The sequence below is a fragment of the Dipodomys spectabilis genome, unplaced genomic scaffold (genome assembly GCF_019054845.1).
Source record: "Dipodomys spectabilis isolate Male_0828 unplaced genomic scaffold, ASM1905484v1 ptg000108l, whole genome shotgun sequence".
Classification (NCBI taxonomy): domain Eukaryota; kingdom Metazoa; phylum Chordata; class Mammalia; order Rodentia; family Heteromyidae; genus Dipodomys; species Dipodomys spectabilis.
In genome coordinates, this window is record NW_024870785.1 from 4,674,639 (window position 1) to 4,701,387 (window position 26,749).

General features: G+C 45.8%; 2 protein-coding genes across 2 annotated transcripts in view; one reads left to right on the forward strand and one right to left on the reverse strand.

Annotated features, from left to right (window-relative positions):
• Ehd4 (EH domain containing 4) overlaps positions 1-26,749 on the reverse strand; it is a 738,029-nt gene that overhangs the window by 255,066 nt on the left and 456,214 nt on the right. The gene's annotated exons all lie outside the window — the stretch shown is intronic.
• Chp1 (calcineurin like EF-hand protein 1) lies at positions 345-26,554 on the forward strand. The gene is made up of 7 exons (XM_042687940.1): positions 345-535; positions 9,669-9,741; positions 14,656-14,736; positions 16,606-16,733; positions 21,820-21,881; positions 24,352-24,474; positions 24,621-26,554. Exons 1-7 carry the CDS (start codon positions 469-471, stop codon positions 24,672-24,674), a joined length of 588 nt encoding a protein of 195 aa, XP_042543874.1. The 5' UTR covers positions 345-468; the 3' UTR covers positions 24,675-26,554.

The following is a 26,749-nucleotide window of genomic DNA, read 5'->3' on the forward strand; positions in this document are numbered from 1 at the left end:
GTCTCTTCGCACCCTGCCGGCTAGCAATCCCTCGCATCGGAATCCTGTGGAAAACCAGTTAGTTTCGTTGTCTGCCTGCCGCCGCTTACCGTATTGGAAAACGGCGGGTCGGCGGAGTTGCCCTTTTAAGCGCGGTCTCTCGAGCCGCCACGGCGTTGGCCCTTTAAGACCGGTGGCGGCCGCGGTTCCGGAGGGCGGGGCCTGCGTCCAGCTGGACTCCCGCAGGCGCTGGAACTCCCGGAGTCGACGTCGGCTCCGGCGCGGGGGGGCGTGTCCTCGCTTCTGATTGGTTCGTCTATCTCCCCGCCCCCTTCCTGGGTTCCCTCCCGGGTCCGCAGTAGGAAACGCTGCCCTCTCTCTCCCTCCGTGACCCCTGGCCCTTCTTTCCCGCCCTTCCTCCCTCCCTCCTTCCCTCCCGCCGCTGTCGCTGCTGGCGTCTGCGCTCCGCGGGGAGCTCCCGGCGCGGCGATGGGGTCTCGGGCCTCCACGTTACTGCGGGACGAAGAGCTGGAGGAGATCAAGAAGGAGACGGGCTGTGAGTTGGGGTTGGGGGTGGAAGGCGGCCCGGCGCCTCGGGCGGGGCTCGGGGCGACCGTCGCTGAGGTGGGGATCCGGGGTGTCGTGGCTTGCGGTGGGGCGGGCGCCCTCGGCCGCTGCGGGCTGGAGGAGCCTGTTCGTGCAGCCCCGGGCTGTGGCTCCCGCGTCCTCCCCTTCCCCTCAGGGAACGGGGGCGCGGACACCCCCTTTTCTCCCCCCTTCCCCAGCTCCCTCCCTTTGGCTTTCGGCGGACCAGCCCCCCCCCCACTCCCCCCCACGCGAAGAGGCTTCCTGATCAGAAGGTCAAGCCTCGCCATAACCAATTCAGGAACTGGGCATTGGGTCCTGTGGAAAAGCCATTCGCTTGACGTTTTCTGGATCAGGATCGAAAACCACCGGTAACTGTGTGGGAATGACAGATTCTTGCCACACACTGGAGAAGGAAACTCAGAGAGCAAGACCGTATCGGAAGGTTTTGGAAGCCATGACCTTTGGTGCCTGGAGACCCTTTTAAATAATAAGGGGTCTGAGAGCGTGAACTTTGGGGAGATAAACAGTGAGCACCAATTTGCCACCCACTCTGAGCACACTAGCTGTCCTCATTTCATATGGACATCGATTACTTCTGGACTTCATGCAGTCACTGTTAAAATTGAATATACTCCCAAAAGCCCTTGTGAGTTTGTACTAGGAAATTATATATATGGTCCAGTTTCTTCCTTTACCGGGACAAAGGAGCAACAGGGCTTTGGGAATTCGGAAGCACTGAAAAACACCTGCATACAGTTGAAAAATCTTGGATAAAGCAATGTGTCCTTAGGTACTAATGTGAGCCACAACTCCACTTCCGTGTGTGTGTGTGTGTGTGTGTGTGTGTGTGTATGTGTGGTTAATTGTAGATAAGAGTCTCTTGGACTGGCTTGAAACTGTGATCTTCAGGTCTTACTCTCGTGAATAGCTAAGATTACATGTGTGAGCCACACCTCAACTTCTCAGTAATCTTTTATGGCCCTTGTTGAGTATAGTTATGTAAGCTCTTTGCTTCGGGATATGTTTTTGATAATGATAACAAGTAAATCACAGGCAAATAGTTCTGAGTACTGGGGTAATTCCCTCAGGAGGAGTTCGGAGTAATTCTGGGAAGGGTGGCCTTGGATATAAAGGAAAAGCTACCTAGTGCTGTGTGACAAGTCCCACTTTCTAGAATCTTCAGTTTGGAGGAGAAACCATCTACCTTACCTCTTATCAGATTGGTTTTTTTCCTTTATTATGCCCTAACTTATGTCCATTAAACTTCTCCATAAGGACCTTTTACCTTTGTTGACCTCTCCACCAACTAACTAACTCAGTCCCTTTCACAGTTTTGAATGAATGGAGAAAATGCCTAGCTATAATTAGTTACAGTTGATCTGTCACTTTATCTTATGATCATTTTATGACTTGCTCTGACCTCAGGACCAGTCAGTTTGGATTTAGCAAGCTTTTTATTACATTTTGTGGCCAGGATCTCTGACCCACACTTGTAACTATAATGACACCAAGACTTAAAGTAGTGCTTAAAGTAGTGACATAATAGGACGTGTAAAAACCTCAAGAGGAGCCGAGTGCCGGTGGCTCACACCTGTAATCCTAACTACTCAGGAGGCTGAGATCTGAGGATCATGGTTCAAAGCCAGCCCGGGCAGGAAAGTCTGTGAGACTCTTATCTCCAATAAGAAAAACTAGAAGTAGCCCTGTAGCTCAAGCGGTAGAGCACTTACCTTGAGCTGAAGAGCACAGGGTCAGCGCCCAAGCCCAGAATTCAAGCCCCACCACCGACCAAAAAAACAACAAAAACCTCCTGAGGATGGGATAACTGTTTTTGCCTCAGAATGAAGAGAACAGTAATCCAATTCTGGTTCTTTACATCTGATCAAAAGAAAGGGCTTGCATTGCAGTAGGCCTCTGGGTTATTTCACCATGAGACTTGTGGACAAATGCAACTAAATTTGTGTTGAAGAGCTGTTTTCCTGGTTACCAAAGAGTGACTCAAACATGAGGGCGATTCTTACCAAAGCCAATGCCAGTGTATGTATTGAGCAAGGAAACCTAGTGAAACAAGTACTTACTGAATCTTTGCTATGTGTGTTCAGTAATATACCAGGTTCTTGGAGCAGATGGTGACAACAGACACCCACAGCCTAGTTGAGGAGATAAGTCCAAGAGAGTTATGATTAGCATCATGACATGTGGCAGCTGAAATCATGCAGCGTCCACCTTCAGAGCTTAGGAAGAGAGAGTCTCTGAGTTGGCCTTGTAGAGATAGGAGTTGGGCCCTGGCGCATGCGTGAGTGGATCAGATTTGGATAAATTGACCTTAGGGCATTTTGGGTGGCTTCCAGGAGCTCTCTCCTCTAGCCTGCTACAAAGTCATCCCTCCACCCCAGGAACTGAGGCATCAGTTTATGTTGTTAGTATTCATCAGCAGAGTTGTTGATTTATTTTGTGTGTGTGTGTGTGTGTGTGTGTGTGTGTGTGTGTGTGTGTGTGTGTGTGTGTGTGTGTGTGTGTGTGTGTGTGTGTGTCTGGAGGCTAACTGGAGATAAGAGTCTCACAGATTTTACTGCCCGTCTTTTTGTTGTTGTTGTTGCTTTAAAGACTTGTCTTAGCTAGGTGCTGATGGCTCATGCCTGTAATCCTAGCTACTCACCATCTGAAGATCCTGGTTCAAAGCCAGCCCAGCAGTAAAGTCTGAGAGACTCTATCTCCAATAAACCACTCACAATGCCAAAGTGGTGCTATGGCTCAAGTGGTAGAGCACTCTTGCCTTGAGCTGAAGAGCTGAAGGACAGCTGAGTAAAAAAAAAAAAGACACGTCTTGCTTTGAAGCCTAAGCTGGTCTGGAGCAAGAGCCCCTCCTGCTTCAGCCTTCCAAGCACTGGGATGCATTCATCTTGCCAGCTAGCAGAGTTTGTTTGTTTAGTACTGGGGTTTGAACTTAGGGCCTCACACTTCCTAGGCAGGTTGCTCTTCCTCTTCATGTCCCCATCCCTTTTTTGCTATAGTTATTTTCTTGTAGGAGCTCTGTTTTCTTGCCCAGCGCCGGTGTGGACTTCCTCCTACCTTGCCTTATCTGGAAATAGGTAAGAAGGAGATCTCACTAACTTTTCTACCTGGATTAACCTCCAAATCTTCCTGGTCTTGGTCTCCCAAGTAGCTGGGATTACAGGTATGAGTCAGTGCCCTGTTGGAGTTGTTTTTTTTAAGGCCATAATTTCAGGAGGATGTGAAAATGTCAAAGAATGAAAAATAACAGATAACCTGGAGACTGAGGTAGGGGGAGGAAGTTTGTCGTGTTTTCATTTGCCTCTCTTCAGAAAAGAATTTTAGGGAGCTATCAACCATCACTTTAAGAACAAGTATATGATGTCTTTCTACTCCCTTTCCCAGTAAGAAAATGTATTATTACGGAGGAAAACTGACTTCATTTTTAATAGAAAAGCTTTTCATAAGTATTGGTGGTTGTATTTTTCTTAAATTTAGAATTTATATATGTGTAGTTTAGCTGACATTTGAAATCTAGCCACTAAGTATTTGAAAAAATAATTATAGGTAGGAATTCCCTGGCTTTCATGATCTGTAAAGTGGGAATGGCAATTGTGTCTCTACTTTATCATTCTTATGCTCATGAGCAAAATAAATTAGTTATCTTAGAATAGGGCCTGATATAATATACCATGTACAGGTAAACTATGTATTTGGAACCATGGATGACGATCATTTTACGGGGGAATTACCATTTGCTACATATTAGTTATATAAAAACTGTTTACGCTGGGCACTGGTGGCTCATGCCTGTAATCCTAGCTACTCAGGAGGTTAAGATCTGAAGATCCTGCCTGGGCAGGAATGTCCATGAGACTCTTATGTCCAGTTAACCACTAGAAAACGGGAAGTGGAGCTATGTCTCAAAGTCGGAGCCTGCTAGCCTTGAGCAGAAAAGATCAGGGACCTGTGCCCAGGCCCTGAGTTCAAACCCCAATACTGACAAAAACAAACAAAAAAGCTGTGTCCAAACTATTCCTGAGGCTGAGGCAGGAGGATCATTTAAGTGCCGGAATTCAAGGCCAGCCAGAACAACACAAGACTCTATCACAAAAACAAAAATAACCCTAGGGCTATTTTTTAAAATTAATTAATTATTTTTTTTTGTTGGTCATGGGGCTTGAACTCTGGGCCTGGGCGCTGTCCCTCAGCTCTTCAGCTCCAGGCTAGTGCTCTACCACTTGAGCCACAGTGCCACTTCTGGTTTTCTAAGTGGTTTATTGGAGATAAGAATCTCACGGACTTTGCTGCCAGAGCTGGCTTTGAACTGTGATCCTCAGATCTCAGTCTCCTCAGTTGCTAGGATTACAGGTGTGAACCACCAGTGCCTGGCACCCTAGGACTATTTATTTTTTAATTTTTTTTTTTTATTTTTTATTTTTTGGGTCTGGTCATGAGGCCTGAACTCTGGGCCTGGGCGCTGTCCCTCAGCTCTTGGCTTGCGCTCTACCACTTGAGCCACAGCGCCACTTCTGGCTTTTTTCTTTTTGCTTATGTGGTGCTGAGGAATCGAACCCAGGGCATCATGCATGCAAGGCAAGCGCTGTACCACTGAGCCACCTCCCCAGCCCCACCCTAGGACTATTTAAAGGGGGAGTGACCACATTTTACACTTGTACTCTTTAAGTGGTCACCATCAGGAATCAAAAACTGATGTTGTTTTGCCAGCTTTATGGAAGGAAAACCAAAGGTATAAAAATCCTGATAATGCCAAGTGCTGTAATCCTAGCTACTCAGGAGGCTGAAATCTGAGGATCACGGTTCAAAGCCAGCCTGGGCAGGAAAGTCTGTGAGACTCTTAGCTTCAGTAAACCACCAGAAAACCAGAAGTGGCACTGTGGCTCAAGTGGTAGAACACTGGCATGAATCTCTGGGTACCACTGACCAAAAAGGGAGGACCCCATGTCATTGACTGAGATGCCCTTAGTGTCTAAGGGTCTGTCCTGTAGAAGACCCTGCTGTCCTGTCTTTTATCTGCATGTAAATTCAGATAGCTAACATCTTTGGCCGCTTTGGAGTTCTGTCATTTGTGGGGCTCTGTGCTTTTCTAGTTCTAGTGCAAAGTTTGATCCTCATCTATTGCCAGGAAGGGGTTAAGAAGTGAGCACAAGCTGGGCGCTAGTGGCTTATGCCTGTAATTCTAGCTACTCAGGAGGCTGAGATCTGAGGATCACTGTTCAAAGCCATCCCTGGCAGGGAAGTCCATGAGACTCTTATCTCCAATAAACCACTCAAAAACTGGAAGTGACGCTGTGGCTCAAGCAGTAGAGCACTCGCCTTAAGCTGAAGAGCGCAAGGACAGTGTCCAAGCCCAGAGTTCAAGCCCCACAACCGACCAAAAAAAAAGAAGTGAGCACACATGTCCGGTTAGAGAAGAGGGCTGTGAGGGAGTGTGAAGCCCTGTGGCAGGGGACGTGGCTGTACAGTGGTTGTGAGTTTCCAGAGCACGGAGCACTTACGGGTTTCCCCTGTTGAGGCCAGCAGCACTTACAAAAATAAAATACAGGCCCAAGCTGCCGCCGGTGGCTCACACCTGTAACCTAGCAACTCAATAGGCTGGGATCTGAGGATCATAGTTCAAAGCCAGCCCAGGCAGGAAAGCCCATGAGACTCTCATCTCCAGTGAATCACCAGAAAACCAGAAGTGATGCTGTGGCTTAAAGTGGTAGAGTGCTAGCTTTGAGCAAAAGAGGTCAGGGACAGTGACCAGGTCCTAAGTTCAAGCCCCATGACTGACAAAGAAAAAAAAAAGGAGGGGGGGTATACATGTTATACTGGGAGTGGTGGCTCTTGCCTGTAATCCCAGCAGTGGGAAGGCTTAGGGAGGAAGATACTTCTTTCTGTATGTTATGAGTACTTGATGTACCATTGAGCCCCGTGTATGTGTGTGTGGTATGTGTGTGTGTGTGAGTGTGTGCGTGCGCGCGCGCGTGCACTCGTGCGTGCGCATGTGTGTGCATGTGAGTGTGTGCTCACTTGCGTGTGCGCTGTGAACAGTTTGAGAGCTGCAACTATTAGAACTCTTCACCCCTGAATAGGAATTTTTTTCATGACCACAATACTATTACAACAAAAAAGCAACAATAATTCTACAATATCTATTATTCAGTCCATGTTCAAATTTTCTTATTACAAGAAGATAGACTTGGGGCTGGGAAGGTGGCTCAGTGGTAGAGCGCTTGCCTTGCATCCATGAGGCTCCGCCTGGGTTCGATTCTTCAGCACCACATAAACAGAAAAAGCCGGAAATGGCACTGTGGCTCAAGTGGTAGAATGCTAGCATTGAGCTGAATTGCTGAGAGACAGGCCCAAAGTTCAGGCCCCACGACTGACCAAAAAAAAAAATAGATTTTAGTTCTTTTTTGGTGGTGTTTTTGGGGTCCTGGTGACTGAACCCACAGCCTTGAACATGGTGGGCAAAGAGCTGTACCACTGAGCTACATCCCAGCTGGTCTGTTTATCCTATCAAATATCTCTTAAGTCTTTCAGTTCTTAAAAGGGTAGACCAGATCTTGTCGTGGTCATGTTTGGGGAAACATCCGGGTGTGGAACATTCTGTAATGTTAAGGGGTATCGGTATAAGCTTCCTCTTTATAATCTTTATCTGAAACTACCCACAATTGTAGTTGTATGTTTTACTTAGGTTATCTTCTGTGTTACGATTAGGATAAAAGCAAGGACAAAATATCCTTTATTCCCTTTTTGTTTCCATTCTTCTCTGGGCCACTCCATCTTCGTGCTTGGCACTTCCGTGGAATGCCTTCCTGCTTTGAGCACTGGGAGTGATACTAGAAAGGGCTGTAGCTCGCTGGGTGTGGTATTTTATTCCTGTAATCCCAGCTATGCTGGAGACCGGCCTAGCAGAAACATGAGACCCTATTTGAAAAATGAGTAAAAAGCCAAAAGGGACGAGGGTATAACTTGAAATAGTAGAGCATCTGCCTTGCAAGCATGGAGCCCTGAGTTCAAACCCCAGTACTTCTGGGAGGAAGAAAAAGATTTCCTTATAGCTCAATTTGTTCTGACACAGGGTCTCTTGATTATTAGCTATTTACATACACATTTGTGTTGAACATATTGGTAAATTATGAGTTTAAGTAGTGATACATTGACTTTCCCTCTAGACATTTCTTCCTGTCTGTGTGTGAGAGTGTGTGTGTGTGGGCACGTGCATGTATACATGTGTCAATCTTGGGTCTTGAACTCAGCACTTGAGCGCTGTCCTTTAGCTTTTTCCGCTCAAAGCTAACACCATTTGAGCCCAAGCTCTAGTGGCATTTTTGGTGGATAGTTGGAGTGAGAGTCTCTCAGATTTAACTGTCCAGGCTGTGAACCATGATCCTGAGATCTCAGCTACTTGAGTAGCTAGGATTATAGGTGTGAGCAGCCAGCACCTGACTCATATGTTTTAAAAATGAAATTTTATTGTCATTAAGTTATTGTTCAGAGGAGTCACCATTTCACAAGTCAGGTAGGAAGTGCAATTCTTTTTGGACAAACGTAGCCTTTGAGGCCTGGGGTCAGGTGAGGTAGGCTGGGGTGGAGCTCCTAAGGAAATCGGTTTTGACTGGTAGAGTTTGGAGGAAGGTGGAGAGTAATTAGTTTAAGCAATAAAAATGTTCCTTCAGGCTCTCCTTGCCCAGGCTGTAATAATAGCTAACCTGGAGTGCTTACCCTGTGCCAGGTGCTTTGGCCAGCACTTTCCTTTCAGGAGCCGCTCATAGCTTACCGTCCCGGTGTCCGAAATGGGGTCAGATCTCCCTGCCTGACCCTCACCAGGGTGCTGGCTTTACCCAGTGCCCTTCACACATCAGCTTCCTCTAGCACTGGAGCCTGGCTGGTGCCGCGCTCCCCGAGTGACTAGGTCTCCTGAGGCCTCTGCTCACCTTCCAGCCCTGGGCCTAACAGAGCCACCTTTGAAGGCACAGAGGCCCCAGTGTGTCCTTTAACCCCAGCTCCAGCCTCCTCTCCTGTCCTGTTTACCTTCTTCCATTGTTCCCCCGAGTCCCCGCTGGTCACACGCTTTCTGGCTCTGGTCTTTTCTCCTGTGACCACTTGATTTTGTTGTTCTGTTCCTTCTGACTTCCAGTCTTGCCAAGGAGACTCACCTTATTTCCCAGCAATACTTTTTTTTTTTTTTTTTTTGCATTTTCAGAGATTGACTGGGCACTTAGCAGTTGGCACCTCCTTTTCTTGATGATTTGTGCCTGCGTTTGCAGAGGAAATACAAAAGGGAGTGCAAAATAGCTTTCTTGCAGCTGTTATCCATGGTGGCTCGACCTTTAGCTCCCTTGGAACCCCCTCCTTCCCTGGAAACTCAGGGGAACCCACGGATCTCAGGCTGTTCCCAGGTTAGGGTAATCTGTGACCCAAAGGTTGGTCCTGAGAAAAGAGGTGATGTGTGTGAGGGGAGAGAACCTGTATGATAGGCCCCAGCCTTTAATTCCATACCAGTTACCTACCCAGCATGCCCGCCCAAAATAGCCAACTAATTGGTAGGTAGGAGTGTTTAGTCAAAGCATTTTCAATAGCCTCTAGTTCAGGGTTTTGCATTGTGAAAGGCTCAGTTTCCTTTTCACTGAAGTTTGGCTTTGTATCTTGTTAAATCTTAACCATTTAACATTGAACACTTACGCTCCCCTCTCTCCTCTTCCTTCTTTCTTCCCCTCCCAAAGGGGTGTGTGTGTGTGTGTGTGTTTTGCACCAGGGCCATGTGTGTGTGTGTGTGTGTGTGTGTGTGTGTGTGTGTGTGTGTTTTGCACCAGGGCCATACTTACTCATGTTGAGCTATAGCTCTGGTCTCTTTAACACGTTACTGATTGAGCCTAAGCCTTGATTTCATTCCTCATAGTTGATTCCAGTTGGTCCTCATTTATTTCAGCGTCTCACTCCCTGCACTCTTTACCCTTTAACCTTTCTGCCCTGACACTCAAGAGTTGCAGCGTCCCCCATCTTCCGTGCTCCAGCACCTGAGGGTGGGTTGTAGGTGCTGCAGGGATTGGAGGCCCCCTTTCCTGGCTGGAACTAATTGTGTGCTTTTCTTTTAGTTTCCCACAGTCAGATCACACGCCTCTACAGCCGGTTCACCAGCCTGGACAAAGGGGAGAACGGGACTCTCAGGTAGGCCGCTCCTGGCTTGATTTCCCTCACAGAAACCAGAAACTCTGGCAGTGTTGGAATAGCTGCCTTTGTCCCAAGGGCAGACACGACAGGAGTCCATGATGCCCTGCTCTTCCAGCATCACTGATCCGCAAGGAATTAATAAGCAGAGCAGTGACACGCAGTATATCACTAGATGTTTGCTGCTCTGTTCCAACTTCTCTTAATTTATGTAGCCATTGTTGCAGTCTTAGTGAGTGGGTGTACTTTCAAGATTTCAGCTCTCTTTGCTAGCATTTTCCCACATCTCAATTTAATTTTGTTTTATTTTTGGGTGTACCGGGAATGAGACTTGAACCCACGACCTCATATTCTTGCTTGGCTCTTTTGCTCATGGCTTGGTTCTCCATCACGTAAGCCACGTCTGCACTTTCAGCATTACCTAGTTAATTAGGGATGAGAGTCTCACAGATTTGTCTGTCCCAGCTGGCTTTGAACCATGATCCTCAGAGCTCAGCCTTCTGAGCAGCTAGGATTATAGGTGTGAGCCACCTGCCCCTGCCAGTAATGCCACATCTCTTTGCTAAACATTGCGTTTTATGAAGTTGATTCATGCCTAACACTAGGTTCTTATCCTCTCATCTCCTTAGCCAACTTATTCCTACAACACATCCCTTCATGTATATTCATGCTGTGCAAGCCATTGGTATTTTTTATTCTAGAGCTGTGGTTTTCTCAAGGCTATTATTTTGAGCTCTTTTTTTTTTTAGTCAAGGCTAGCACTCTACCACTTGAGCCACACACAGCTCTACTTCCAGCTTTTTAGCTTTTTTTTGGTCAATTGTGGGTCTTGAACTCTAGGTCTGGGCACTGTCCCTGAGTTCTTCAGGTCAAGGTGAACGCTCTACCACTTGAGCCACAGTGCCACTTCCAGTTTTCTGGTGATTAATTGGAGATATGATTCTTAAGGGCCAGGCGGTGGTGGCTCTTACCAACAATCCTAGCTCCTGGAGACAGATCTGAGGATCGTGGTTCAAAGCCAGTGGTTTGAAGCCAGCTGGGGCAGAAAAGTCCTTGTGAGACTCTAATTTCCAATTAACCACTCAAAAACTGGAAGTGGAGCTGTGGCCCAAAGTGGTAAAGTGCTAGCCTTGACCAAAAAGAGTTCAAGGATAGGGCTCAGGCACCAAGGTCAAGCCTCAAGACTGACCCTCCCCAAAACAAAACAAAACAAAAAAAAAGAGCCTTACGGACTCTATTGCTCAGACTGGCTTGAAACCATGATCTTTGGATCTCAGCCTCCTGAGTAGCTAGGGCTAGGATTACAGGCCTAAGCCTGTCTTGACTACAGAGAGTTACTAGAGCATTGCTAAATGGCCTGCATGCATGAGGCAACCTCCCAGGACAAAGAATCATGCTGCCCTCCATGTCAGTAGCACTAAAGTTGAGAAGCCTTGGTCCAGAGCAAATGTATGATCTCAGAGTAATATAATGCCATATTGTTTTGTGTGTGTATTTGTCTTATAGGCAAATTAAATATCTCCTTCCCGTCACCTCCCACCCTAGCTCTCTCATTAGCAGCCCTTTTCATGCCATAGGTTTCTAGGCTTTGTTCAGCTGGCATGTAGTAAAGCTGTGTGGTTGACTGGTGACCGGCCTGAAGCAGTTTAAGAGTTGTTTGGCGGTGCATGACTTCTCTCTTGTGCAGAAGCTAGATCTACAATACACTGCGACATGATAAATTATACAGGACTCTAGGCATTCTCGCACAGTGATACCGAAGAAGAGTACTCTTAGGGGAGGAACACAAAGGTACAGTGCCTATGTGTCTCTGACCATATGAAATATTTATCAGAATGAACGCCAGGAAATGGAAACAAGAGGATTTTTCCCTTTGTTGTTGTTTTTGTGTATGTGTGTTCTTCTCTTTCTGTCCTCTGTGTTTATGTGGCTTTGAAAGGATGAGGCGGAGGCCCAGAAATGGAGGGACAAAGGCTGCGCAAATGCAGCAGTGATCTTCCCTAGACATATGCTGAAAATGAACTTGACAACTGGTAGGTGGGGATGGGATGGAAAAACTGGGAGAGAGAGAAGAAAGAAATGTACTCTGTAGGGGCTGGGAAGGTGGCTCAGTGGTAGAGCGCTTGCCTTGCATACCTGAGGCCCCGGGTTCAATTCCTCAGCACCACATAAGCAGAAAAAGCTGGAAGTGGCGCTGTGGCTCAAGTGGTAGATGCCTTGAGCTGAAGAGCTGAGGGACAGTGCCCAGGCCCAGAGTTCAGGCCCCATGATTGACAAAAAAAAAGAAATGTACTCTTTACTTCCCTTATAAATTGGTAAACCCTCTGTATATCACCTTTATAATAATAACATTTCTTTTTTAAAAGAGTTGTTTGGAAGTCTTCTAGCATGGGTATGAGATGTAGCAGCAAGGAGAGAGTTACTCAGGCTCTGTGTATAATCCTTAGGCCAAAGAACAAAGGCTGTGTTTAGATAGCACCTTAGTAAACTTTTCTGTGCAAGTTTGCCTTAAATTGCAGTCCTCCAGATCTCAACTGCTTCTTTTATTTATTTATTTTTTGGTTGGTCATGGGGCTTGAACTCTAGGTCTGGGTGCTGTCCCTCAGCTCTTCATCTCAAGGTGTACTCTACCACTTGAGCCACAGGACCACTTCTGGTTTTCTGGTGGTTTATTGGAGATAAGAGCCTCATGGACTTTCCTGCCTGGGCTGGCTTTGAACCTAGATCCTCAGATCTCAGTCTCCTGAGTAGCTAGGATTACAGGTGTGAGCCACCAGTGCCCAGCCAGATCTCAGCTTCTTGAGTAGCCAAGATTAAGATTACAAATGTGTACATCAGGCTCCCCCCTCCCCATCCCCCTTCCTTGTCCTGGGGCTTGAACTCTGGGCCTTGGCACTGTCCCCCAGCTCTTCAGCTCAAGGCTAGTGCTCAACCACTTGAGCTACAGAGCCACTTCTAGTTTTCTGGGGGTTTATTGGAGATAAGAGTCTCCTGGAGTTTCCTGCCTGGGCTGGCTTACTTCAATCAACAGATCTCAGCCTCCTGAGTAGCTAGGATTACTAGCATGAGCCGCTGTCACCTGGCTTTTTTTTTGGTACTGTGACTTGAACTCGGTACTTCATACTTGCTAGGCAGGTGTACTACCACTTGAGCCATGCCTTTAGTCCTGTTATTTATCTTTCTGAGTTTAGTTTATTTTGCTTAATAGGATGATGTCCATTTCTACAGTTCCATCCTTTTTTTCAGTGGGGGGAGATATTTTTCGGCTACTAGGTACTGACTCAAGCCTGGACCTTGATTAGGCAAGCTCTCTACCACTTGAGTCAAGCCTCTAGCCCTTTTGTTTTAATTTGTTTTTGAGATGGGATCTTATTAACTAACTGCTTAAGCTAGTCGCCTACTCTCAAAACTTCTGTCTCTGCCTCTGCAGTAGCTAGAATTATAGGCGTGAATCACCACACCCAGCAATTTCATTCCTTATGGCTGAGTAATATTCTATTGTGCATCGATAGCACATTTCCTTTATCCATTCATCCATTATCCATTCATGGGCACTTAGGCTGATTCCATAGCTTAGCTATTTAGAGTAAGGCAGCTGTAAACATGAGTGTACGGGTATTTCTATTGCTGTAATCCTTTAACTATGTTCCCAGGAGTAGTATAATAAGCTCATATGGTAGTTCTATTTTTGATTTTCTGGTGGTTTATTGGAGATAAAAGTCTCATGGGCTCTTCTGCCCAAGCTGGCTTTGAACTGTGATCCTTAGATTTCAGCCTCCTTATTAGCTAGAATTACAGGCGTGAGCCACCAGCCACTGGTTGTTTGTTTGTTTTTTTTTTTTTCCTCTGTACCAGTCCTGGGGCTTAAACTCAAGGTCTGGGCATTGTGTCTGAGCTTGTTTGTTCAAGGCTAGCACTCTACTACTTGAGCCACAGTTCTAGGTCCCACTTTTTTGCTTGTTAATTGGAGATAAGTGTCTCATGGACTTTCTTGCCCAGGCTGGCTTAGAACTGCAAGCCTCAGATCTCAGCTGCCTGAGTAGCTAGGATTACAGATGTGAGCCTTGGCACCTGCCTGGTACTTCTTCTTCTTTTTTTAATCTCTTGAGGAGCCTTAAGTCAAAATGGTAATCATAAAAAAAAAAAAAAAAAAACACCTAGCAAATGCTGCAGAAAATAGAGCAATAAGAGGGAAGGAACCCTTTTACACTATTGGTAGAAATGCAAATTGAGTGTACTCAGTCTCAAATTCTTTTCTTGAATGTAGATAATTAGGTGAGAGTTCATTTCCTAGATGTTTTTAGAACTTCAGAACAGATATGTCAACTTTTCCAAAATTTTGGCCCATATTCTAGTTCTGCGATGTTCAATACCTCCGGTTTGTTCTTTCTGAACTTCATAAGTGAGAAGAAAATGGTGGTGTTCAAGAATGATTTACTAAGAAGTATCTGGGGGCTGGGAAGGTAGCTCAGTGGTAGAGTGCTTGCCTTGCATGCATGAGGCCCTGGGTTCGATTCCTCAGCACCACATAAGCAGAAAAAGCCAGAAGTGGCACTTGGCTCACGTGGTAGAACACTAGTCTTGAGCTGAAGAGCTGAGGAACAGCGCCCAGGCCCAGAGTTCAGGCCCCACGACCAGCCAAAAAAAAGAAAAGAAAGAAAAAGAAGCATCCGGTTTATTGACATAGCATGTGTGTCGGAATTTGGTCTAGTGAGAGTCTGGCTTCTTCCACTTAGACTGCTGTCAGAAACACTTGACAGTACTACCTTGCTCTTCCTTACAATGATTTGGTGTAATTGTCACAGAGGTAAATTTCAGGTGGTAATATTCTGGCAACGTTGTACCCTCCTGATTACCTAAAGGAGTTCATACTAAGGGCCAGTGAGCTCTAACTCAAGGTAATTCTCTTGGCAGCCGGGAAGATTTCCAGAGGATTCCAGAACTTGCCATCAACCCACTGGGAGACAGGATCATCAATGCCTTCTTTTCAGAGGGGTGAGTCCAAGCAATCTTTAGATCTCCTGCCTTTGGCTGAATCAAAGTTTGGGTCACCTCAGCCCAGATTGTGTTGAAAAATCTCTAATTTTGTCATATCTAGAGTATCTCTTCTGTCTGTCCTCCTGGAAGTTTAAACGTCAACATGTCTAGGAGTCTATATTCAAAATTCTCTCTTTAATCCCTCTTTCATATGAATGACTTTAAAATATCTAAGTATATGGGCTGGGAAGATGGCTCAGTGGTAGAGTGCTTGCCTTGCATGCCTGAGGCCCTGGGTTCGATTCCTCAGCACCACATAAGCAAAAAGAAAAAAGCCAGAAGTGGCGCTGTGGCTCAAGTGGTAGAGCGCTCGCCTTGAGCTGAAGAGTTGAGGGACAGCGCCCAGGCCCAGAGTTCAGGCCCCACGACCGGACCCAAAAAAAAAGAAGGGAACATAAAATATCTAAGTATACCTCATTGTAGGGGAGGCCTGGGAAGTGGTTTGAGGAGTTGTTAGGTTGAAATGACCTAACTTGCTGCTTGCTCCATAGTTCATAGCAGTGAGTTCAAGACTTGGCTCTCTTAACTGTAGCCCTGGCAACTACTTTAAATCCATTCTTTGGAATAAATATAGAAGTAAATTCAATTGACAACTGGCATGGTTAAGTCCTGTTACCTCTCAGTATCTAACTTGTTTTTCTTTTTTGGTGATGGTCCTAGATCTTGAACTCAGGGTCTGGGTAGTCTCCCTGAGCTTCTTTTGCTGAAGGCTAGCACTCTACTACTGTGCCACAGCATTTCCAGTGTTTTTGGTAGTTTAATGTGGATTAGAATCTCCCAGAGTTCACTGCCCAGGCTGGCTTTGAACTGTGATCCTTAGATCTCAGCCTCCTAAGCCGGGCACTGGTGGCTCACGCCTGTAATCCTAGCTACTCAGGAGGCTGAGTTCTGAGGATTGCAGTTCAAAGCCAGCCTGGGCAGGAGAGACCGTGAGACTCCTATCTCCAATAAACCACCAGAAAACCGGAAGTGGCGCTGTAGCTCAAGTGGTTCAGCCCTGGCCTTGAGCTGAAGAGCTGAGGGACAGCGCCCAGGCCCAGAGTTCAAGCTCCACCGCTGACCCAAAAAAAAAAAAAAAGATCTCAGCCTCCTAATTACTCCTAATTAGTGAGGCTTACAGGCATGAGCCATTGGTGCCTGGCTGGCTAGTCATTTTTTAATTAACTAATTAATTAATTATTGCTAGTTCTGGGGCTTGAACTCAAGGCCTGGGCACTGTTCCTGGTTATCACTCTACCACTTGAGCCACACTACCACTTGTGCCTTTTTCTGTGTATGTGGTACTGAGGAATCAAACCCAAGCTTCATGCATGCTAGGCCAGCACTCTACCACTAAGCCACATTCCCAGCCTAGCTAGTCATATATCTATCCATCTATATCTCAGCACTTCGGTTCAGGGTGAGCCCTCTACCACTTGAGCCATAGCAGCACTTCTGGTTTTCTGGTGGTTTCTTGGAGATCAGAGTCTCACGGACTTTGCTGTCTGGGCTGGCTTTGAACCACAACCCTCAGATCTCAGTCTCTGAGTAGCTAGGATTACAGGTGTGAGCAACTAGCACCTGGCCTGGCCAGTCATTTTTAAGTGGGAATAATGGTACCCTCATGCGCAAGCTTGGCATGAAGCTTACATTGAGACATGTGGAAAAAGAAATTATTAAATGCATTTTCAGGTTACCCCAGCCAAGAAATAATCACCTGAGGGCTGGTATTACAACTGGATGGGGAAGGGCTTTGCTTGATGGGTGTGAGCACTGTGCCAAAACAAAACAATAACAAAAATCACCCTGATTGATAACATGATATGTTTGTTGACATTTCCTCGTCAGAGAGGACCAGGTAAACTTCCGGGGATTTATGAGGACCTTGGCTCATTTCCGACCCATTGAAGATAATGAAAAGAGCAAAGACGTCAATGGACCAGAACCACTTAACAGCCGAAGCAACAAACTGCACTGTAAGGAGTTAGAGTCATCTGGCTTAAAATGTTTGCTTTTCATTTCTCGTAAATCATTTGTTTCCTCATTCATTCATTGAACACATTACCTTTACAAGAGCCAAATGTTTAACTGCTCTCATACTGGAACTAAACTGTGTAAGTTTGAATCCCACCTGTAGTGCTCTTTGGCCATGTACTTTTGGCAAGTTACTGAAGATCTTTGGGCCTCAGCTTTGTTTTGTTTTTTTTTCTGTAAAGTGGGATACTAAGGGATTCTGACTGGGTCTGTTGGGTCATACCTGAAATCCTAGCTACTCAAGAGGCTGAGATCTGAGGATCGCAGTTCAAAGACAGCTGAGCAGGAAAGTTCATGAGACTCTTACCTCCAATTGACCACCAGGAAACTGTAAGTGGAGCTATGGTTCAAAGAGGTAGAGTGCTAGCCTTGAACAGAGAGCTCAGAGGATAGTATCTAGGCCCTGACCGACCAAAAATAAAGGAGATTCTGCATGAAGATATTATAGGGGTGCTGGGAAGGTGGCTCAGTGGTAGAGCGCTTGCCTTGCATGCCTGAGGCCCTGGGTTCGATTCCTCAGCACCACATAAGCAGAAAAAGCCAGAAGTGGCGCTTGGCTCAAGTGGTAGAACACTAGCCTTGAGCTGAAGAGCTGAGGGACAGCACCCAGGCCCAGAGTTCAACCCCCACCACTGGACCAAAAAAAAAAAAAAGATATTGTAGGTATTAATTCAGGTCAAGGCCCATGACCGACCAAAAATAAAGGAGATTCTGCATGAAGATCTTATAGGGATTAATGCAGGTCAAGGCCTTCAAACAGGGAAATGGGAGTAGCTTGTGGAGTGTTTCCTGTGTGTCAGGCACTGGGAAAGTTGTCAGTCAGTAGCATTCTCCAGGCCCACCTGTAAGGAATCCCAGCAGTCTCCTGCCCATCTTAGAATGGGGTAGATACTGCATATGACTCAAGTAGGAGCCAACAGTGAGGTTAGCACAAGCTTTAGTTTTTGCCCCTGTGAACTCTCACCTCCTCTCTCTCTGGATCGTTGGAAATTTCCCTTCAGCTCTTATTGGGTCATGTGATATTGCCCAATCCCCTTACAACACTTGTACAGGAGGTTGAAATTCAGTTTCTATTTTCCTTCCACACGTGTTGAAATTGAAATGGGAGGAAACTGGCCCCAGGCTTTCTCTTACAAGAGTTCAGGGTGCTTTACAGCGGTCTGGGAAGCCACAGAATTAAGTGGGAGCCATCATTTAAAGAGATGATTTAGCCAGGTGTCAATGGCTCACGCCTATAATCCTAGCTACTCAGGAGGCTGAGATCTGAAAACTGCAGCTTAAAGCCAGCCTGGGCAGTAAAAAGCTGTGAGATTCTTATCTCCAAATAACCACCAAAAAAGCAGAAAGTGAAGTTGTGGCCAAAAAATAAAGAAAAAAGAAAAGAAAAGCTCAGGGACAGTGCCTAGGCCCTCAGTTTCGGCCCCAAACTGGAACCAAAAAAGAGAGAGATGATTTAAAGAAAACTAAAATGGTTTGAGGTACTCAATCAAATATAAGTAAATTTACAGGGTATCATGCTATAAATTTGTATGCTATAAACTTTGGGAAATTATTCTATTGGTGGGTCCTGGCTGTGTTCTCAGTAGTGGTGTGAGTTCACTCCTCTGCTACTATATTAGGCAGTTTGAGAAGTACTGAAATACCTCTTATTGGGTAGCTTTACCACAGTACTATGTTACTTAAGGAAGAGCCAAAAACTGAAGTATAAACAAAATTAAATTCAGAAACAACAAACAGAATTTTAATGAATTTTTTCAGATTTATAGAATACTTGATTATCTATTTATTTATCTATATTTATTTATTTATTTATTTTTTTTTTTTTTTGTCGGTCGTGGGGCTTGAACTCTGGGCCTGGGCGCTGTCCCTCAGCTCTTCAGCTCAAGGCGAGCGCTCTACCACTTGAGCTACAGCGCCACTTCCAGTTTTCTGGTGGTTTATTGGAGATAGGAGTCTCACGGTCTCTCCTGCCCGGGCTGGCTTTGAACCATGATCCTCAGATCTCAGCCTCCTGAGTAGCTAGGATTACAGGCTTGAGCCACCAGAGCCCGGCCTATATTTATTTATTTATGTATGTATGTATGTATGTTTGTCATGGGGCTTGAACTCTGGGCCTGGGCACTGTCCCTCAGCTCTTCAGCTAAAGGCAAGTGCTCTAACACTTGAGCCTGGCACCTGGCGAATACTTGATTTTTACTAGTGAGATCCAATGTTTTTCTTTCTTTTTTTTTTTTTTTTTTCCCCAGGTTGGTCGTGGGGCTTGAACTCTGGACTTGGGCACTATCCCTCAGCTCTTCAGCTCAAGGCTAGCGCTCTACTGCTTGAGCTACAACGCCACTTCTTGTTTTCTAGTGATTTATTGGAGATAAGAGTCTCACAGACTTTCCTTCCCCGGTCTGGCTTTGAACTGTGATCCTCAGATCTCAGCCTTCTGAATAGCTAGAATTACAGGCGTGAGCCACCAGTGCCCGGCCCTCCAATGTTCTTCTTTCGAGACTAAATACTGTTTGAGGCAAGGCCTAGTGTCTGTGGTTTGGTGAGTGTTTTAGCATGCATTTAGTGTGTTTGCCTGGTCCTTTCATTAATATGATCAGAAAATTGTTAGCTATAAGAGTTAGCTATAAAGCTGGGCGCCATCAGGCCTGTAATCCTAGCTACTCCAGAGGCTGAGATTTGAGTTCTGTGGTTCAAAGCCAGCCTGGGCAGGAGTGTCTGTGAGATTCTTATCTCCAGTTAATCACCAGAAAACTGGAAGCGGTGCTGTGGCTCAAGTGGTAGAGTGCTTGCCTTGAGCTGAAGAGCTGAGGGACAGCACCCAGGCCCAGAGTTTAAGCCCATGACCGACACACACATACATACACACACACACACAGCTATAGTAGAAAGTCATAGAAAGTTATAGAAAAGATACATTATGTATGTATGTATGTGCTGGTACTTGGGCTTGAACTAAGGTTTTCTAGCTTAGCTTTGTTTGCTCAAGGCTGTTGCTGTACCTCTTCTACTCTGACTTCTTGGTGGCTTATGGGATATTTGAGTCTCAATGCCTTTTCTGCCCAAGCTGGCTTAAAATCTTGATCCGTACATCTCAGTTTTCTTAGTAGCCAGGATTACAGTAATCAGCAACCTACACCTGCTCTCCCTTCTGTTCTTGAACTGGGAACTATTCTTTTCTCCTGAGCCAGTTCTATCTATAATATGAGCATTTCTTCTGAAAAGTTCTTCCTTCTGTTCAGGCACAAGTATGTACCTATAATCGCAGCTAATTGAGGGACTAAGGTGGGAGGGTTATGAGTCCAGGAGTTTGAGGGAAGCATGGGCAATATCATGAGGCTCCATCTCAAAAAGAAAGAAAGAAGTTAAGAAAAAGAAATTTTCCTTTGCTTGACCTGAAATGTTTCCATGACCCTCACTGCATAAATTTTCTACATGACATGATTTCATATATTTAAAGATAAATCTGTAACCCAGTCTTGCTTTCTTCTTTTTTTTTAATTTGGCTTCATGCCAGTTCTTTCAAAGTCTCCCTTAAAGGCAGCTAAAGAGAGTGCTCTGGATATAAAGTTAAAATCCTGTAGATTAGTTTCACAATATAAATATATTTAATATTGAACTATAAACTGAAACATTGAAAAGTGGCTTTTTTTTTTTTTTTGGTCGATTGTGGGGCTTGAACTCTGGGCTGGGTGCTGTCCCTCAGCTCCTCAGCTCAAGGCGAGAGCTCTCTAACACTTGAGCCACAGTGCCATTTCCAGTTTTCTGGTGGTTTATTGGAAATAAGAGTCTCATGGACTTTCCTGCCTGAGCTGGCTTTGAATTGCGATCCTCAGATCTCAGCCTCCTGAGTAGCTGGGATTACAGGTGTGAGCCACTGGTGCCCGGCTTTTTTTTTTTTTTTTTAACTAAAATTCAGCTGGGCACGGTGAAGTGATGCAGACTTATAATCCTAACTGCTGAGATGATTGAGACAGAAGAATCTCAATGGTTTAGGCCTACCTGGACTATAAAGCAATATGTCTCAAAAAATATTTTTTCTGGGCTGTGCCCTGCTTTCTCATGCCTGTAATTCTAGCTACTCAGGAGGTTAGGGTCTGAGGATCACAGTTCAAAGCCAGCCTGGCAGGAAAGTCTGTGAGGCTCTTTTTTTTTCTATCATAGGTCTTGAACTCAGGGCCTGAGCACTGCCCCTTGGCTTCAAGGCTAGTGCTCTACCACTTATGCCACAGCGCCATTTCTCATGGACTTTCCTGCCTGGCCTGGCTTTGAACTGCAATCCTCAGTAGTTAAGATTACAGATGGGAGCCACTGGCACCTAATTAGTATTCTTAATGGTATTTTCTTCTAACCAGTACTATGTAGTTTGAAACCCTGGCCCTGAACTTTCCCAGCTTGCTTGCTTGGATCCACTATACCACTTGAGTCATGTCTCCAGCTGGCTTTTAGGAATTTTAAGGATTTAGGTGGGGAGGGAAAGTGAGGCTAGAAGTATGGCCTAAGAGCCGGGTGCTGGTGGCTCACGCCTGTAATCCTAGCTACTCAGGAGGCTGAGATCTGAGGATCGCGGTTCAAAGCCAGCCCGGGCAGGAGAGACCGTGAGACTCCTATGTCCAATAAACCACCAGAAAACCGGAAGTGGCGCTGTAGCTCAAGTGGTAGAGCGCTCGCCTTGAGCTGAAGAGCTGAGGGGCAGCGCCCAGGCCCAGAGTTCAAGCCCCACGACCGACCAAAAAAAAAACAAGAAGTATGGCCTAAGTGTATAATAACAGCCTCACAGAGCAGGAATGCCTGAATTCAAACTGCAGATGGCTCACATCTCAGCTACCTGGGAAGCTGAGATTGGAAGATTGCAGTTTGAAGCCAGCCTGGACAGTAAAGTTCATGGGGCTTTTTATTCATAATTAAAGGCCCTATAAGTAATGAAGATCAAGTCAGCAAGTCTAGTGCTGCCCTTCGGTCTATTGTCCTTTATATGGAGCTCCTGGAGAAGGGGCACAATAGATTCCATTAACATCTGCATTTCCCTTCCAGTTGCTTTTCGACTATATGATTTGGATAAAGATGACAAGATCTCTCGTGATGAGCTGTTACAGGTATGTGGGAGAGTTCTGGCACAATTTGTGTTTTGGATGCTGACTGCTGATCTTTTTCTTTTCTTTTTTTTTTTTTTAAAGTTTATTTTTTATTTTTTGGCCAGTCCTGGGGCTTGAACTCAGGGCCTGGGTACTGTCCCCAAGCTTCTTTGTGCTCAAGGCTAGCACTCTACCACTTGAGCCACAGAACCACTTCTGACTTTTTTTGAGTAATTTATTGGAGCTAAGAGTCCCATAGACTTTTTTGCCCGGGCTGGCTTTGAACCATGACCCTCAGATCTCAGCCCTGAGTAGCTAGGATTAAAGGTGTGAGCCACCAGCGCCCAGCTCACTGCTGATCCTTGTGGCAGAATTGCTCCTTCCTTCAGTCAGCGCTGACTTCACACCTGCTTTGTGCAGAGTCCTGCCAGAGATCAAAGGCTGAGCAGATGACCTGGAAATGGCTCCGAGAGTCTTCACAGATGGATGTCACCACCAGTTACATGCCAACTTGCAGATATGGTTAGACTTGATGTGAGTCAAAGCAGTGCTGTTGTGCCAGTGTGAGCCGTGTTGACCATGCTGGTCCTTTGTCCATCCTGTGAATATTGCCCTGCCTCCTATGAGGAGTGATTGGCATTTTGTCACTGGCTCTGCTGCTTACAATGTTTTCTCACCTTGTTTGCTTTTTCCAGTAACGCTATACCACTTGAACCATGCAACCAGCCCAGCTTTTTGCTGGGGATAGAGCCTTGAGGACTTCTTTGTATAGGCTGGCTTTGAACTGCAATCCAGTTCTTAGCCTGCTGAGTAACTAGGTTTTTCTTCTTTTTTTTTTCCTTTATTTTTTTCTTTTTTGTCGGTCATGGGGCCTGAACTCTGGGCCTGCGCACTGTCCCTCAGCTTTTCAGATCAAGGCTAGCACTCTACCACTTGAGCTACAGCACCACTTCCAGCTTTTTCTGTTTATGTGGTGCTGAGGAATTGAACCCAGGGCCTCATGCATGCGAGGCAAGCAAGCACTCTACCACTGAGCCACCTTCCCAGCCCTGATTAACTAGATTATAAACATGATCCACCTGGCTTATAAAATTATTTTCCTATCCTCCGCATACTAAGCAGCAGTCTACAATTCAGAATAATTGGATTAGCCAGGGCCAGGGGCTCACACCTATGATCTTAACTAGTCAGGAAGCTGAGATCAAAGCATCTCCATTTGAAGCTAGCCTAGGCAGGAAAGTCCCCCGGAGATTCTTCTCCAGTTAACTAACAGAAAATCAGAAGTGGGCTGTGGCTCGAAGATACTCAGGGACAGTGGTTAGGCCCTGAGTTCAAGCCCCATAACAACAAATTTGATTGAGATGTAAAGAAACTGCAGTTTGAAGATGGATTCATCTTCCTGGCCATTCACACTTAAGGAAGATGGTAATGGCTTGGCCTAAACGATCTTGGGTGGCACATCTGGGCTTACAGTGTACAACTTCCACCATCTTTCACCACTGGATGGTTAGTGCAGTAGAAGTCATTTTTGGATTTCATCTGCCAAAGAGTCCATCTTTTCCCACTTCTCAGAGTTACATTATGAAAGTTGCTCATTTTGTTCAAGGAAACAATTTTGTAACATGTAAGTGTTGCTGGGGGTTGGACTCGAGCCATGTTCACGCTAGGCAGTGTTCTTCCACAAGCAGTATTCCTGCCTTGTTTATTTATTTATTTTCTTTTCTATTAGCCTGGCTGATAGGCCAGGCTCAATTTTCCCTCAGCCCCCTGAATTACCTTCGAGGATGTTTATGTTTTTTTGTTTTTTGTCAGTTGTGGGTCTTGAACTCTGGGCCTGGACACTGCCCCTCAGCTCTTCAGCTCAAGGCTAGAGCCCTACCACTTGAGCCACAGTGCCACTTCCGGCTTTTTCTGCTTATGTGGTGCTGAGGAATCCAACCCAAGGCCTTATGCATGCAAGGCAAGCACTCTACCATTGAGCCACCTTTCCAACCCCAAGGATGTTTATGTTTTGTGGGCCATACCCAAGGAGTACTGGCTTAATAATGCACCTCTTCACAGAGGACTGCATTTCGCTGGGATTCCAGGGAGCTCTATTAAACTAACTTCCATTAATAGTTTGCCCCCCTTGTAATAAGACATTTAGGGATAGGGCACTTATTCTGATACAATACCTGTGGAATTGCCAGGATCTTCTGCTGTGTTCTTGTTCTTGCATCCATAACACATGTTATGGCTTCAGGATGGCTGCTGAGCACCAGACATTCTATCTACATTCTAAGCAGGAAGAATGGAGGATTTGCAAAATGCAAAGGACTCTCCCTTAGAGAGGCATTTGACCTTGCCTGTGTTCTGCTCACGTAGGGATGTGCAGAATGGCCTAGATAGCAGAGGGGAGTTGGAGCCCGCAAACTTTAGAGAATCACAGGCGAAGAGGAGTCGGGTGGTCCCTCTCCAGGACCCCTATAATTGCAGATTCTTGGTCTTGTAGGTGCTACGCATGATGGTTGGAGTGAATATCTCAGACGAGCAGCTGGGCAGCATCGCAGACAGGACCATCCAGGAGGCCGATCAGGATGGAGACAGTGCCATATCTTTCACAGAATTTGTTAAGGTCAGTCAGTCGCCTCTTGATTTCAAGTTCAATTCTACTGCAGAGGAGGGCCGGCAGGGGATCGGGGGGGCTGGTGCTGAGAATTGTTTTGCACTTCATAGCTCAATATGTTTTTTTTCTTTGTGTCTTTTTTGCTTTTTTAACAGGTTTTGGAGAAGGTGGATGTGGAACAGAAAATGAGCATCCGATTTCTTCACTGAAGGACAAGAGACCAAGCTGTTCTTGCTTTCTAGTATTTAAGAACTGGAACATAGGCATCTCCTGCCCGCCAGCCCCACATCCACTCACCAGCCCCCTTCTCCCAGAGAACTACTGCTGTTGCATGACAACCCCAAATCTGTGCTGTCCACACAAGCCTGCCTTTGGTCTATAAACAGGGCATTACAGAATGGTACCCCCACCCCACCCAGTCTTTCTGTTCAATATCCATGCACCGTTCTCCACTTAGAAATACCACCTTCCTCTCTCTGCTGCTGACACTCCACCTCCAAGCATTGTGAGACGGTGTGAGAGGGACTCGCACCAAGAACCAGCCAGCAAAGCTCTCACTGGACGTAGACTAGCCACGCTGCCTCCCCTCCAGTGAAGCTCCACCGTGCCCTGCGTCCTTGTATGTGCCCTTTGTGCCCTACTTGGCTGTCATTCCACCTACCACCCAATAGTCTTTCAGCTTTCCCCTGCTTTTTACTGAGCCTCAAATCCCTCGGTACTACTTGGCACCCAAGCTATGCCTGTTCAATCTCTTTCTGACTTGGCAGGATGGTTCGGTGGTCTGGCAGTTTTTAATCTACCTTCATTGAATGGTTAATGGATCTCTGGACGTTGCCTTTCCAGGAGCTTTCAGTCACCAAATCTCTTGGAAGAATGTGAGCCTTTCTTATTAGTCCCTTGCCCTGTTGTGTCATCAAAAGGCTTCCAAGTGGAGACGTCCTTGAAAGGCGGCCTTGTCGGGAAGAGCAGAGCTGTGTCCTAGGTGACGTTCCTGGTCAGTGTACTGCTGGCTTCTGATTCTCAACTTCATATACCTGCATCCCTCCTCTTGTGAGGGCAGGGTTGACTGTTCAGAAAACTGTCCTGCCTGCGAGTTTGCTTAGCTTTGGGACATTGTCACCACTTCCATGGCTGCTCTTGACAGTATGCTCGGGAACCGTCTTGTGGCCTTTTTTTTTAAACATGGATGCCCTGGGAAGCTACTCTGCAGAGTGGGTTATTCCTCAGTGTTGCATGCCCTGAATTCATTTCCATTTCATAGGCCCAAGCAGAAAGGCTAGTGCTACAGAAGTGCCTAACTTATCCCAGTCCAAAACAATTGAACATTGTGTCTTGCAGGTTTGCACACAAAGTCTTTACGAATTTTACACATGGGCAAATTCCAGTGCTGGAAGCCATAGTCAGCTTCTACTACACATCCAAAGCATTGAATGTACTCAGTCATTAGCTGCCTGGTTACATTCGTTTCCTTGCTCCTAGAGTGGACCACTGCAAATCCCTCAGAAACAAGAGGTCTGGCACTGGTGGCACAACCTAAGGTGGCATTCGAGGTGTTTGAGGGAGCCAGAGCAACTGTTCTTTTACTGCCAGAGTTAACTTAGTTTAGACTTAATTGGATCAGCTGATTGCTACCCCGTACGTATGAGTATTTATTCATATATCTGTCCTTGGCTAATGTTGTCTGATTTACTGCTTTCTTGCTTGCCTGCTTGTGTCCTTGCTTTGAAAAACAATTCTTTGGGAAAGCAGTTGCTTTAGGAAAAAAAAAAAATCCACTGCAAAGGGAAGGTGGAGAATAGATGAATGGCAGACTGGAAGGCTCAAGTAGAAATGAATGAGGAATTGTTAATGGAGTAGCAGTCTGACTCTGTGATCCAGTGATGTTACATCACAATTGTATAAAAGGGAATTGTCTGGTTGATTTTTTAGCAAGGTACTTCAGAGACTCTTATTTGCATATTTAAAGTTCCCCCAAATTATGGCTTTCGTTCCCTTTGGCTGTAGTGCAGTGTTTCAATCCACAGTTGTGCCTTATTGTATTCTTTGACCCATCAATAAATACTTGTGGTTAAAACAAAATAAGCTGGTTGACTCTGTGTGTTTTGCAAGAATTTTACTTGATATGACTTTCAAGTTTGAAATCACCAAAGGTGTCTCCTTGTGCTGGCCAATGCAGGTGTCTGATGCTGACACCTAGACCTGGGAATTAGAAGCATTCACCCCTAGCGCTCACACTGACTGTTTCTAGGCACAGATTTATCAGCCTTGATCTTTCGCATTCATT